The 14,193-nt window shown below is 39.3% G+C and overlaps 1 protein-coding gene across 6 annotated transcripts in view; it reads left to right on the forward strand.

Moving 5' to 3' along the window:
- The window catches only part of STK38 (serine/threonine kinase 38), a 42,323-nt gene that overhangs the window by 7,440 nt on the left and 20,690 nt on the right, over positions 1–14,193 (forward strand). For 3 of the 6 annotated variants that reach the window (XM_072833247.1, XM_072833249.1, XM_072833248.1), the window contains exons 3-5: positions 10,768–10,819; positions 11,715–11,837; positions 13,794–13,877. In XM_072833247.1, coding sequence (XP_072689348.1) covers positions 10,768–10,819; positions 11,715–11,837; positions 13,794–13,877 — 259 coding nt within the window. Of the gene's footprint in view, positions 1–578; positions 604–7,173; positions 7,461–8,217; positions 8,359–10,767; positions 10,820–11,714; positions 11,838–13,793; positions 13,878–14,193 lie in introns of those variants that run through there. The other 3 variants (XM_072833251.1, XM_072833252.1, XM_072833250.1) reach the window with 3 other exon arrangements.

Below are 14,193 nucleotides of genomic sequence, written 5' to 3' on the forward strand. Positions count from 1 at the left end.
ATGTGGTAACTTGTAATTAAAATTTTATTCCCAGCATTTTATTATGAAAATATTTAAAAGTGCAGAAAAGTTGAAGGAATAATATACTGAATACCCTTATATACATCAAGATTCTACGTTTATCATTCATTTTATTACATATTCATCTATCCATCCCTCTATTCATTCATTAAACCATCTTGATTTTTTGCTATACTTCAAATTATGATGGAGATGTCAGTATGTTTTACTTCTGAATATGATGTCTGCTTATATAACAAGTTCAATATTTATATATACGTATATATTTAAGAGAGTGTAAATTTTGCATACAATGAAATGCACAGTCATTGTTTTTTTCTGTCTTTTTAAGTAATCTCTATACCCACGTTGGGATTCCAACCAAAATGCACAATCTAAGGGTACCATTCAGCAAGTTTTGACAAATGGAAATACCTGTAGAACTTAGTCCTATCAAGACAGAATGGTACCATCGTCCCAGAAAGTTCTTTTATTCTTGGAGATGTTCCTTCAACCCCAGGCAACCACTGTTGTAATTTTGTTTCTATATTAGATTACTCTTGCTGGTTCCATGCAAATGGAGCATGTAAATGGATTCATATAGTAAGTACTCGTTTGAGTAAGGCATCTTTCACTCATCCTAATGTTTTCAAGGTTCATCCATGTTGCTCTTGTATCAGTAGTTTGTTCCTTTGTATTGGCTGAGTACCATTCTGTTTTCTGACTATACCTCTGTTTTTACATTCTTCTGTTAATAAACATCTGGGCTTTTCTCAGTTTTTGGCTGTTTTTTTTTTTTTTTTTTTTTTTTTTTTAAAGATTTATTTAGGGATCCCTGGGTGGCACAGCGGTTTGGCGCCTGCCTTTGTCCCAGGGCGCGATCCTGGAGACCCAGGATCGAATCCCACGTCGGGCTCCCGGTGCATGGAGCCTGCTTCTCCCTCTGCCTATGTCTCTGCCTCTCTCTCTCTCTGTGTGACTATCATAAATAAATAAAAATTAAAAAAAAATAAAGATTTATTTATTTGTGATAGACACAGAGAGAGAGAGAGAGGCAGAGACACAGGCAGAGGGAGAAGCAGGCTCCATGCCGGGAGCCCAATGCGGGACTCAATCCCGGAACTCCAGGATCGTGCCCTGGGCCAAAGGCAGGTGCCAAACCGCTGAGCCACCCAGGGATCCCCAGTTTTTGGCTGTTTTGAATAAGTTTCTACTGACATTTGTGTACAGATCTTTTTGTGAACATGTGTTTTCAATTCTTGGGTAAATATTTCAGAGTGGAATTGCTGGATCATAAATATACATAAGTATATATTTAGTTTTATGAAAAACTGCTAGATTTTTTTTCTAAAATATTACCAACAATGTGTGAGAGTTCCAGTTGCTTTACATTTTTGCTAACAAAATGTCAGCCTTTTTTTCCTCTTAAGATTTTATTCATTTATTTATTTGAGAGAGAGAGTGTGTATGTGCACACACTCATGAGAGCTGGGGGGAGAAGCAAAGGGAAAGGGAGTGGGAGGGGAAAGAATCTACAGCAGATCCCTTGCTGAGCTCACAGCCCAATGCAGTGCTTGATCTCATGACCCTGAGATCATGACCTGAGCAAAATCAAGAGAGGCCTAACTGTGCCACCCAGGTGCCCCTCCTGTTTCTTTTCTTTTTTTTAAAGACTTATTTGAGAGAGAGGGAGAGAGAGAACGAGTAGGGAGAGGGGCAGAGGGAGAAACAGACTCACTGCAGAGAAGAGAGCCCAATGTGGGACTTGATGCCAGCACCTCGGGATTATGACCTTAGCCGAAGGCAGATGCTTAACCGACTGAGCCACCCAGGTTCCCTCCTGTTTGTTGTCTTTAGATGAGCAGAAGTTTTAAATTTTGATGAACTCTAATTTGACATTTTTTTCTTTTATAGTTCTTGCATTCTGTGACCTCTAAGAAACCTTTGCTGCCCCCCAAGTCATAAAGATATTCTGTATCTTCTTTGGAAACTTTTATTTTTTTATTTTATTTTATTTTTAAAGATTTTATTTATTTATTCATGAGAGACACACAGAGAGAGGCAGAGACACAGGCAGAGGGAGAAGCAGAGGGAGAAGCAGGCTCCATGCAGGGAGCCTGACGCGGGACTCGATCCCTGGTCTCCAGGATCACATCCTGGGCTGAAGGCGGCGCTAAACCACTGAACCACCAGGGCTGCCCTTTGGAAACTTTTTTTTTTTTTTTTTTTAATTTTTATTTATTTATGATAGTCACAGGGGGAGAGAGAGAGAGAGAGAGGCAGAGACATAGGCAGAGAGAGGCAGGCTCCATGCACGGGGAGCCCGACATGGGATTCGATTCCGGGTCTCCAGGATCACGCCCTGGGCCAAAGGCAGGTGCTAAACCGCTGCGCCACCCAGGGATCCCTGGAAACTTTTATAATTTAGTTTTTACATTTAATTCTATGATCCATCTTGAGTTAATAAGTGTATGAGATGAGAACACTAGATCTAGATGACTCTAGATCAAGAGTCACATGCTCTACCAACTGAACCAGAAATTGAACCCTAATATGGTTTTCTACTGTCTTTCATTGATCATTTGTCCTTCTGCCGGTATCATACTGACTTGGTTACTGTAGCATTGTGGTAAGTTTTGAAGTCATGTAGTGTAAATCTTCAACTACATTGTTTTGTTTTCTTTTCCCCCTAAGATTGTTTTGGATATTTTAGGTTCTTTGAATTTTCATATAATTTCATTTTATTGTATTGTATTTTAAGGTTTTATTTATTTATTAATGAGAGACACAGAGACATAGGCAGAGGGAGGAGGAACAGCCTCCCTGCAGGAGCCCAGTGCAGGACTTGATCCCAAAACTCTGGGATCACGTCCTGAGCCGAAGGCAAACTTTCAACCACTGAGCCACCCAGCCGTTCCTCACATACATTTTAGAATCTGATTGTCAATTTCTAGAGAAAAGCTTGATGGAATTATGATTATAATTGTATTGAGTCTGTAGATTAGTTTGGGGGAGAATTGACATCAGTATTGAATCTTCTGATGCATGAACATGGTGTATCTCTCTATTCTCTTAGGTCTTTAATTTTTCTCAGCAGTGTTTTGTAGTGTTTACTGTGGGGATCTTACGTGTTATTTTGTTCATCTGTTACTAGTATTTTGGAGTTTTTTTGAGCTGTTAATTGGATGTTTAAAAATTTTTTTCCAATTATTTGCTGCTAGCATATAGAAATATAATTGAATTTTGTATATTGACTTTATATCCTGCAACTTGCTAATTTACTTATTCTACTAGCTTTTTTGTAGATTCCTTAGGATTTTCTGTGTAAACAATCAGGTCATACTCATTTTTCTTAAAGATTTAATTTATTTATTAGAGACGGGACAGTAGGGAGGGGTAGAGGGAGAGGAAGAAGCAGACTCCCCACTGAGCAGGGAGTCCAATGTGGGGGCTTGATCCTAGGACCCTGAGATCATGATCTGAGCCAAAGGTAGACACTTAACTGGTTGACTGAGCCATCCAGGAGCCCCTGGTTTTGCTTTTCTTAAAGACCAAATTAATTAAAAGATCGTAAGAAGGGAATATTAAACATTTAAGAGGATTAGAATGTTTTTGGTAATTTTTGTTATCAAATCATTATTTTTCATTAAAAAAAAGTAGTAAATACGTTGAAGGTCTCAGATATCCTTGCTAATCTTTTTCATTTAGTGCCCCCTTTTTTTGGTGCCCCCTTTTTGGGAAATGAGTTGATCTTTGTTGTGGGTTTGTTATACCAATTGATAAGACTATTTAGGTTTTATTGCTAGAAATTTTAAAAATTAAAAAAGGAAAACAGCGATTGGCAGGAGTTACTACCACATTTAGAACTACATTTAGAACTGTCAGATGGAAAAAAAAAAAAAAAGAACTGTCAGATGGGGGGTGCACCTGGATGGCTCAGTGGTTCAGCATTTGCCTTTGGCTCAGATCGTGAATCCTGGGTCCTGGGATCGAGTCAGGGAGCCTGCTTCTTCCTCTGCCGGTGTCTCTGCCTCTTTGTCTCTCATGAATAAATGAATAAAATCTTAAAAAAAAAAAAAAAGGACTGTCAGATGGGGAACTGAGTTTCTTAGTCAGTTGTGTCTGACTTCTGATTTCAACTCAGGTCTTGATCCCAAGGTTGTGAGTTCAAGCCTCAGACTGGACTCCATGCTGGGTGTGGAGCCTACTTGGAAACAACAACAACAAAAACCCTATCAGAAATGGATTTTCAGGCTTTTTGATGTTATGGGTGGAAATGTCATAGAACCTTGAGAAATAAGCAGAGTTTAAGTGATATGAGACACTCATTGATAAAGAAACTTTTATTTATTTATTTGTTTATTTATATATTTTTAAAAATTTTTATTTATTTATGATAGTCACAGAGAGAGAGAGAGGCAGAGACATAGGCAGAGGGAGAAACAGGCTCCATGCACCGGGAGCCCGACGTGGGATTTGATCCCGGGTCTCCAGGATGGTGCCCTGGGCCAAAGGCAGGCGCTAAACCGCTGCGTCACCCAGGGATCCCTTATTTATTTTTTTTAAAGAAACTTTTATTATGAGTATATCACTAATATGTGATGATGAGTGGTTTGAAATAAGTATTGCTAGTAAATTTTGAGATCAGATTGTAACAAATTTTCATTTTGTTCCTCCCTTGGATGCCTTTAAAATCTCTAGTATTTCTGCCACATACATGCACTTTTGCATTGTTCCATGTGTAGTAGAGCAGTAGGTTATATTTGAAACAAAGTACCTAACGGCAGGGGAGATGAAACCAAAACCTAGAGGTAGAAGAAAGAATAAAAATCATTTAGGATTGGTTTTCTGTATAAAAGTAAAATGTGAGAACATTGGCTGGGATTGGAAACATTACAGCAAGTTCTACTAATGGATTTAAAAACAATTAAACCCCCTGAGTCTGGTGTCTGATGGTCTCCTGTTAATGCTACTGGTAGGCTATAAGCTGAATCCCCTCAAGAATGCAAGTTTATCTTCTTTATATATATATATATATATATATATATGTGTGTGTGTGTGTGTGTGTGTATATATATATGTATATAATTTGTATACATACTATTTTTTTTGTATACATACTATTTTTTTTTGTATACATACTATTTTAATCTTTGTTTTGCCTCTGATGGTAAGGTTATCTAAGAATAGCAGTTCTCCTTCTATTCTCTCATGTGACCCTAAGTACCCAGTAAATATTGATAATTGCCTAGTTTTTCATATAAAAAATATGATTATAGCAGCCTGAAATCAAAACTGAGGAAGCTGGCATTTTTTCTTATTAAATATTCTGTGTTGTTTCTGTTTTTCATAAATACTGTTTTGGTGGATTAATTAAGGCCACAAAAACCCAATTTTTTAAAAAATTTTTTTTTTAATTTTTATTTATTTACTTATGATAGTCACAGAGAGAGAGAGAGGCAGAGACACAGGCAGAGGGAGAAGCAGGCTCCATGCACCGGGAGCCTGACGTGGGATTCGATCCCGGGTCTCCAGGATCGCGCCCTGGGCCAAAGGCAGGCGCCAAACTGCTGCGCCACCCAGGGATCCCAAAAACCCAATTTAATAGGAAGTAATGGTATGCTTCCCTCACCTTCCGCCCCTAAATCAAATAAGAACTTTTCTACATTTTACCCTTTGAGAACCAGCACTGTCTGCTACTCCTTTTAGATATTCATTCTTACCCAGGTTTTCCTGTGTATTTGGTCTGATCTGATACGGAGTTGCAATATGTGATTATTTAGTGAGCAACTGTCAGTTTTTTGGGGGTTTTTGGTTTTTTAAGATTTTATTTATTTATTTGAGAGGGAAGGAGCAGGGGGAAAGGCAGAGGGAGAGGGAGAAGCAGACTTCCTGCTGAGCAGGGAGCCTGAAGTGGGCCTCCATCCCAGGACTCTGGGATCATGACCTGAGCTGAAGGTGGACACTTAATAGACTGAGCCACCTAGGTGCCTACAAGTGTCAGTTTTATCTAAGTCCTAGGGATGAGTAAGTCTTGACCTTTGAATGTTGTTCACTGATTAGATGTATCAGTCAAACCAAAGTAATTTGTTGAGTTGTATGTATGTATGTATGTATGTATTTATTTATTTATTTTGAGCACACACCAGGGAGGGGCAGAGAAAGAGGGATAGCAGACTCAGTGCTGAGCATGGAGCTGACCTGGGGCTCGATCTCAGGGCCTTGAGGTCATGGCCTGAGCCAAAACCAAGAGTCATACACTTAACCTACTGTACCACCCCAGCACCCCAATTTGTTGAGATTTTTAAAAAATCTGTGTAATATTTATTTTTAGGGTATTTCTTGAGAATATTTTCAATTTTAATCATAGAAATAACAACTAGTGCTTATTTCTATACTATTTTTACTGGATTTTCAAATGTCTCATCAACAGAAATTAGAAATATTGTCTGGTCAACTCTCATAGAATGGACTAGCCCTTTTCTCCTATCCCTGGAACCTCTGAATCAAGATGTGCTGTGAGGTGAACTGAAATCTTAGCAGAGGGAGCTAATTACACATAGTCATGAATGTGTCTGCACATCATTACATACTCTGATTTTCTTTTTCTCACCATTTGGAAACATAAATTTTATAAAGTTGGTGTGTACAAAGCACTATTAGTGGAAAAGAAGGATTCAGATATGGGCCATCCCTTCAAAAGAACTTACTGTCTCATGAGAGGTGGGCTCACATGCAAGTAAATGGAGTTCATGGAAGGCCATGATGGAGTTAGGTTGAGTGTGGCCTGTAAGTGTGAAAGTGGCCAATCTCTTTCCCGGGGTTCTGCTCTGGATCATTGCAGTTGAGTGCAAGAGTGACTTCACCAAAGCTTGGAGTGTTAGCTAAACTGGCTCTTCAATCAGAGACATACCAGTGGAGGGGCCTGCTTTTCTTTTTTGTTATGAACACTTTTAAACACACACATAGAAAGATTAATACAATGAACCCCTGTATATTCATCCCTCAGATTCAGTAATTATCAAGATTTTGCTAAATTTGTTTCATCTGTTCCATTTTATTTTTTCTTGCTGTGTGTTTTAAAGCAAATTTCAAACATTTATGATTTCTTTTTTTAAAATTATTTATTTATTTATTTATTTATTTATTTATTTATTTATTTATTTGGGACAGAGAGCGAGAGAGAGAGAGAGGCAGAGATACAGGCAGAGGAAGAAGCAGGCTCCACGCAGGGAGCCCGACGCGGGACTCGATCCCAGTCTCCAGGATCACACCCCAGGCCAAAGGCAGCGCCAAACTGCTGAGCCACCGGGGCTGCCCAAGCATTTATGATTTCAATCCTATGTATTTCAGTGTACATCTCTAAAAATAGGCCATTTACTTGTGTCATTGCAGTGCCACCATGAATCTAACAAAGTTAACAGTAATTTCTTCATGTCATCTCATAGAGGATGTCACTAGTAAGCCTCATTTTAGGTTATGCTTGCCATTTTGGGGGTCTTTAAGGTCTTCATTGGCTTGGGCCCAATAAATTATTACCATGGAGAATTCTGCATGATAGGCTTTTTCTGGATACTTTTTCTAATGAAAGAATCTGATTGTGTTCAAGGAGTTGATTCTAATAACTTTACCCTCAGGTAGGTATTCTACAGAACCCATTTAATTACTCTTGCAAGTATACTCAAGCTACGGAAAACTTCTTAGTTTGAATTAAGATTTAAATATAGTCAGAAGCAACTGTCTCTGGGTCATACTTTGTATGATAGCATATTGGACTTCCCACTCTGGTATGGTCATTCAAAAAAAAAATATAGTCAGAAAGTATGATGGTGTTTGATATTCAAGGCACAAAAAGAGCTGACCATGGTGGAGTTATAGTTCTTGCCATGATGTTTTCTTTCTTTCTTTCTTTCTTTCTTTCTTTCTTTCTTTCTTTCTTTCTTTCTTTCTTTCTTTCTTTCTTTCTCTCTTTCTCCCTTTCTTTCTCCCTTTCTTTCTCCCTTTCTTTCTCCCTTTCTTTCTCCCTTTCTTTCTCCCTTTCTTTCTCCCTTTCTTTCTCCCTTTCTTTCTCCCTTTCTTTCTCCCTTTCTTTCTCCCTTTCTTTCTCCCTTTCTTTCTCCCTTTCTTCCTTCCTTCCTTCCTTCCTTCCTTCCTTCCTTCCTTCCTTCCTTCCTTCCTTCCTTCCTTCTTTCTTGATTTTATTTATTTATTTGACAGAGCACAAGCAGAGGGAGTGACAGAGGGAGAGGGAGAAGGAGACTCCTTACTGGGCTGGGAGCTCGATGCAGGGCTCAATCTCAGGACTCTGGGATCATGACCTGAGCCGAAGGCAGACACTTAACTGACTGAGCCTCCCAGGTGCCCCTCTTTGATTATTTTTACTTCAACTAATTAACTTATACTCCTGAAAGTACCAGCAGTATAGCCTTATCCTTTTAACACACATGCAGACAAAGATGTGTATCATAAAATATTGTGGGAACTCAGAGAAGTGAAGTAGGCAGACTGGGAACCATGTAGGGTTTTTTTGTTTTTTGTTTTTTAAAGATTTTATTTATTTATTCATGAGAGACACACACAGAGAGAGAGAGAAGACAGAGGCATAGGCAGAGGGAGAAGCAGGCTCCAAGCAGGGAGCCTGAGCCACCCAGGGATCCCCATGATCCTGTGGATTTGTAATATGATTTCTAACACAATACAAATTTTAATTACTATTATTGCAATAATTATATATTGACCAAAATTAATTCCATTACCTTCACATGGTCCTTTCTCTGTGTTTCCTGTCTTGGTTGGTGGCATCATTATCCCCCCGCCCATGAGAAAGTCTAAGATTTTTCCTTTGACTCCTACTACCAGTTAGTCATCTTTGTAGTAACCCCCTTTACTTCATTCTGGGTTTCCAGCTCTTGGTCCAGATCTTGACTCTGAAGAATCATTAGGAGAGCTTTCAATTTGCCTTAGTCTTTGTTTGTTGCTTTCCCAGCCAATCCATCAGCTCCTTACTGCTGGCTGTCATTTTAAAACAGAAATCTCATCACATCACTCCTTTACACACCAACCCCTGGCTCGGTCTGTAGCCCTTAGTTGTCTACAGACCGAGCCAGCCCTCTTAGTGTGACATTTGAAGTGCTGTGTGCCTCTGCCACATTAGACTACATGCTGTTGCTTCATGTATTTCCTACTTTCTTTTCTTTTTTTTTTTTTTTTTTTAAGATTTATTTATGTATTTGAGAGAGTAACAATGTGCATGCCCACAGATTGTGGGGAGGGAGAGGGAGAGCAAGTCTTAAGCAGACTCTGTGCCTAGCTGGAGCCTGACTTGGCCTGATCCAATGACCTTGAGGTCACAACCCCAGCTGAAAACCAAGAGTCGGGCGCTCAACTGGCTGCGGCACCCCAGCACCCTATATTTCCTACTTACATTCTTCCCTGCTCTGTCCACATTGCCTGTTATCTGGAATGCTGATAAGGGATAGAGATCCCAGTCAATATGCTTTCGTTTATTATGCTAAATAAATACAGGTGGAATCAGTTATAAGGAAGTTTTTCTTGTGTCTTTGAGTTTTATCAAGTCAGTATGAGACTATAGATCAAAAATATTCATGGATGGGGATTCCTGGGTGGCTCAGCAGTTTAGCACCTGCCTTTGGCCCAGGGCGTGATCCTGGAGACCCCGGATTGAGTCCCACGTTGGGCTCCCTGCATGGAGCCTGCTTCTCCCTCTGCCTGTGTCTCTGCCCCCCCCCGCCCCCCCCTCTGTCTCTCATGAATAAATAAATAAAATCTTTAAAAAAAATATTCGTGGGGCAGCCCCGGTGGTTCAGCAGTTTAGCGCCGCCTGCAGCCCAGGGCGTGATCCTGGAGACCCTGGATCGAGTCACGCTTCGGGCTCCCTGCATGGAGCCTGCTTTTCCCTCTGCCTGTGTCTCTGCCTCTCATTCTCTCTCTGTGTTTCTATGAATAAATAAATAAAATCTTTAAAAAAATATTCGTGGATGCAGTTTTTAAAGTTTAATACTCTACGGATTTAGAGCCTTAAATTTTAACAGTGGTGCCAGTTGCCTGTTTTAATCATTCCTGCCCCCCCCTCCCCCCTTGAATCTCTAAATTCTGCCTTTACTATTGTTTATCACTCTTTGCTTGTGTACGGAGGGGGAGGAAGATGTAAAAATAAAGGAAGTAGATTTCAGTCAGGGACAGAGAGACATCCTGATAGAAGAGGTTATCAAACACCAGCTGTTTGTGGTTTGCTAAGGAGGAAATACTTTTAAAAAAGAGAGAGAACTTTTCATATTGAAATAGGATTCTTTGTTGCATTAATGTCTTATATAGTCTTTTTCAAAATGTAGAACTAACAAAGGGTGGGGATCTTTTTAGTTGTCTTAGTAACTGTAATTTTTTTTTTTTTAAAGATTGATTTATTTTTGAGAGAGAGGGTGTGTATGCATAAGTAGAGAGGGCAGGGGGGAGTTGGGGGTGGCTGGGGCAGAGGGGCAGGGGAGAGGGAGACAGAGAATCTTTATAAACAGATTCCTTGCTGAGGGTGGAGCCTGATGTGGGGCTCTGTCTCACAACTCTGAGATCATGACCTGAGCTGAAACCAAGAGTTGGTAACCCAACAGACTTCACCACCCAGGCAGCCCTGTAATTGTTTTAATGAGGCATTTTGAGATTTACCTGTTTATATCATTAAAAAGATACTATGTTTATATAGACTTTTCAGAAAAGTATTCAGTTATTTCAAATATCTTTATTTATTTTTAGACAAAAGAAGTTAGAAAAAGTGATGGAAGAAGAAGGCCTAAAAGATGAAGAGGTAATTCATATTGGGAAATTTTTCCTTGAACCCAGCATGGCAGATCTTGCCCAGCAAGTTGTTAGCCTTGGAGCATAGGGAAAGGGTCTTGGCTTAGTAACAGAAGAACTTATGAGAGCTGGTGTACTTCTGGATTTAGGTATTTATGCAAAGGGAGAAATTAATTACTAAGTACCAGGGAGAAGAATATTTATCTAGGCACAATTATAGTAAATTAACTAGATTTAGAATTCTAAGAAAGAGATGAGATCACATTAAAATTTAAAAAAGCAAATTATAGCATATTTACAGAAATCATGGGAAAGTCTTTAAGAAGTAGTGCCAATTTCTGAAATCATTATCAAGGCAAAATATCAAATCAGCTCTTCCCCCAATGCCTACAGATGCAGTAGGAAAAAATACAGTTAAACTGTGCAAAGAACTGAAATGAGAGTGGAAATGCTTTCAAAAATAGGAATGAAAAGAAAAATAGGAATGAATCATAGAATCCAGGAAAACCCAAAAAACCCCAACAAACCCAGAAGGAAATTTAAAAAAGCTCATACCCTTTTATTTTATATGCAGAAATTAAAGGAAAACATTGATTGTTTATTCTTCCTTCATTAGAAAAGTTCAAATAGTTGATTGCCAAAGTTGGTAGAGTCCTCAGAGGAGGCAGGCACCCATCTGTTCTCTATGGTTTGGTTATTGTGTCCAAATGCTGGGGAGGGGAGATTTGACCTCTTAAGGGTTCTTCTGTTCCTCTTAAGAACCCTTCTTAAGGGTTCTTCACGTGTGAGAAGGTTGTGCTTAGTCTGTGTGGCCCTGCTTTCCAATCACAAATAAGACTGTTAAGGAGTTGCAGTGTTTTAGTTCCTCCCCTTCCCACCTCTCTTTCCCTTTATTTAAACATTAGAAACGACTGAGGAGATCCGCGCATGCTCGGAAGGAAACAGAGTTTCTTCGTTTGAAGAGAACAAGACTTGGATTGGAAGATTTTGAGTCCTTAAAAGTGATAGGCAGAGGAGCATTTGGTGAGGTAAAAAAAAACACAGCTACTTATCAGATATAAAAACACCACAGAACTTTGAAGCTGCTGACATATTCATGATTCATGATTGTTAATAGAACTGAAATATGGGGTAGATAGGTCAGGCATGCCAGCCCCACATTTTAACTGCTCTCTCTGTCCTTTCTTTCTTTCTCCCTCCCCTGTCCCAGATCTCTGATTATTCTTCTGTTTTGCCAGAGATGATGTTGATGTTCTAAGTATTGATCTAGAGGGAGAGTTGAAAGGTAGAAGGAAATCAATATTTATTATTTACTGAGTGCTTCTCTCCTACAAGAACTCATTTTATGGATGATGAAATTAAGACTCAAGGGGGATATATAATGTTCTGTTGTCACATGGCCATTGAGCAGCAGCCCCAGAAGTTGGGCCCAGGAATTCCTGAATTTTTCTTAAAGTTTTTTTTTTTTCTTTTTTTAAGATTTTATTTATTTATTCATGTGAGACACACACAGAGAGAGGCAGAGACACAGGCAGAGGCTCCCCACGGGGAGCCCGATATGGGACTTGATTCCAGGACCCTGGGATCACAGCCTGAGCCAGAGGCAGATACTCAACCACTGAGCCACTCAGGCATCCCTTTCTTAAAGTTTTTAATCACCCAGTGCTCATGATGACAAAGTGCTCTCCTTAATCCCCATTACCTATTTCACCCATCCTCCTGCTCACCTCCCCTATGGTAACCATCAGTTTATTCTCTGTAGTTGAGAGTCTGTTTCTTGGTTTGTCTCTCTCTTTTTCCTCCTTGACCCATTCTTTTTGTATCTTAAAGGAGTTCCTGATCTTACATAAGCTCTTGCTTTTCCCAGCATCACACTGCCTCTCTAAGAGCAAACTAACAGCATATCTGTACCCTTCATTTCTTCCCCCAGATTGCTATTGCTCTGAAAATAGTTCCAGGAGACAGAATTTATAGAAATAGGTTATGCAGATAGTGGTAGAGAGCTGAAAGCATCTGCAGCTTTGTCCTACCTGGTCTCGTAGATGCATCCTGCTAGGTCATAAGGGCAGTCTGGTGGGGAGGGTTTGAATGAGCCCATGTGAGGTCATCATTGTTAATGGTAAACACCCAAAGTGGACTACTTACTGATGCAATAGTTTCATTAACTTTGTATAAAAGGAGTAGCATATTATTAAAAACCCATACCTAGGGGAAATGTGAGTACCTACTGAGAAGCACAAGTCAAAAAATTAAATTGATCCCTCAGTGTTCAGAATCCCTGTTGGCTCCTGGGGAGAGGGAAAGGTACGGTACTCCCTCTGGAAGGACTGTTTAGTGAGGAAGGGACATCAGACTCAGGAAAAACAGGAAGAAAGGTACAGAGGGGAGAAAGCATACATATCTTATGAGGGTAGGGGGAGGATGTGTGGGGACTTGCCAAGAGATTTGTCTTTGGGTTGATAGACCATTAGTTTTCTTTTCATCATAAAATTATCTGTTCTTTCTAAAAACATTGGAAGATAAAGAAAAAGGAAAACTGCATAAAACTCCATTTCCCTAATTATACCTTTTAGGTTTTTTCCTTCTTGATGTTTTTTCTACCCATAAGCTTTTGCTGTTGTTTTAAACATTGTTGTAATTGATTCCTTAGGTTTTCTGAGCTGACTGGATGGATATGTGGCATGGGTATAATGAATCCTTAAATTTGAAAGTGAGGGTTTTAAATTAGATGGATTTATTCAACGAAGGAGTGAAACCTGTTCAGATGTGGAGATGTTTGAGAATGTTTTCAGGGCTGACTTCATGATATTAATAAATATATCCATTCTGGAACATTAAAAAAGCGCTTTTTTCTGCTTTGTTATTGCTGGTTGCTTGTATTAATAGTGTAATACTTTTTCAGTTTAAATTATTTCTTAAAACACATGAAAGCGTTAGCATGGCATTGTGAACTTTTGACTTGACATTTCTTTTATAACTTTTAGGTGCGGCTTGTTCAGAAGAAAGATACAGGGCATGTGTATGCAATGAAAATACTCCGTAAAGCAGATATGCTTGAAAAAGAGCAGGTAAACCACAATTGTAGGAGTGATTTTAGTCAGCTGATAAATTTTGTGTCATGTAAAACTGTTCTTTTTGTTTATTTGAAATGTATTTTATTACAGTTTTCTTTAGCACTGATTCATGTATGAATGTACATATAATTACTTTTCTTTCCCCAACGAAGAAGCAGTTACATTAGTACAACTAATGCCTTATGTTGTATGGTCTTTTAAACGTTGTAAACCTATTAGAAGCATCTGCTGTTCGTGTCTCCCATTTGATCACAAGCTGTGGTTGTCATGAGGAGCCTGTTTTTGAGGTCACCCTTGCTGTGGTACCGTG

Source organism: Canis lupus, chromosome 7 (assembly GCF_048164855.1).
Source record: "Canis lupus baileyi chromosome 7, mCanLup2.hap1, whole genome shotgun sequence".
Classification (NCBI taxonomy): Eukaryota; Metazoa; Chordata; class Mammalia; order Carnivora; family Canidae; genus Canis; species Canis lupus.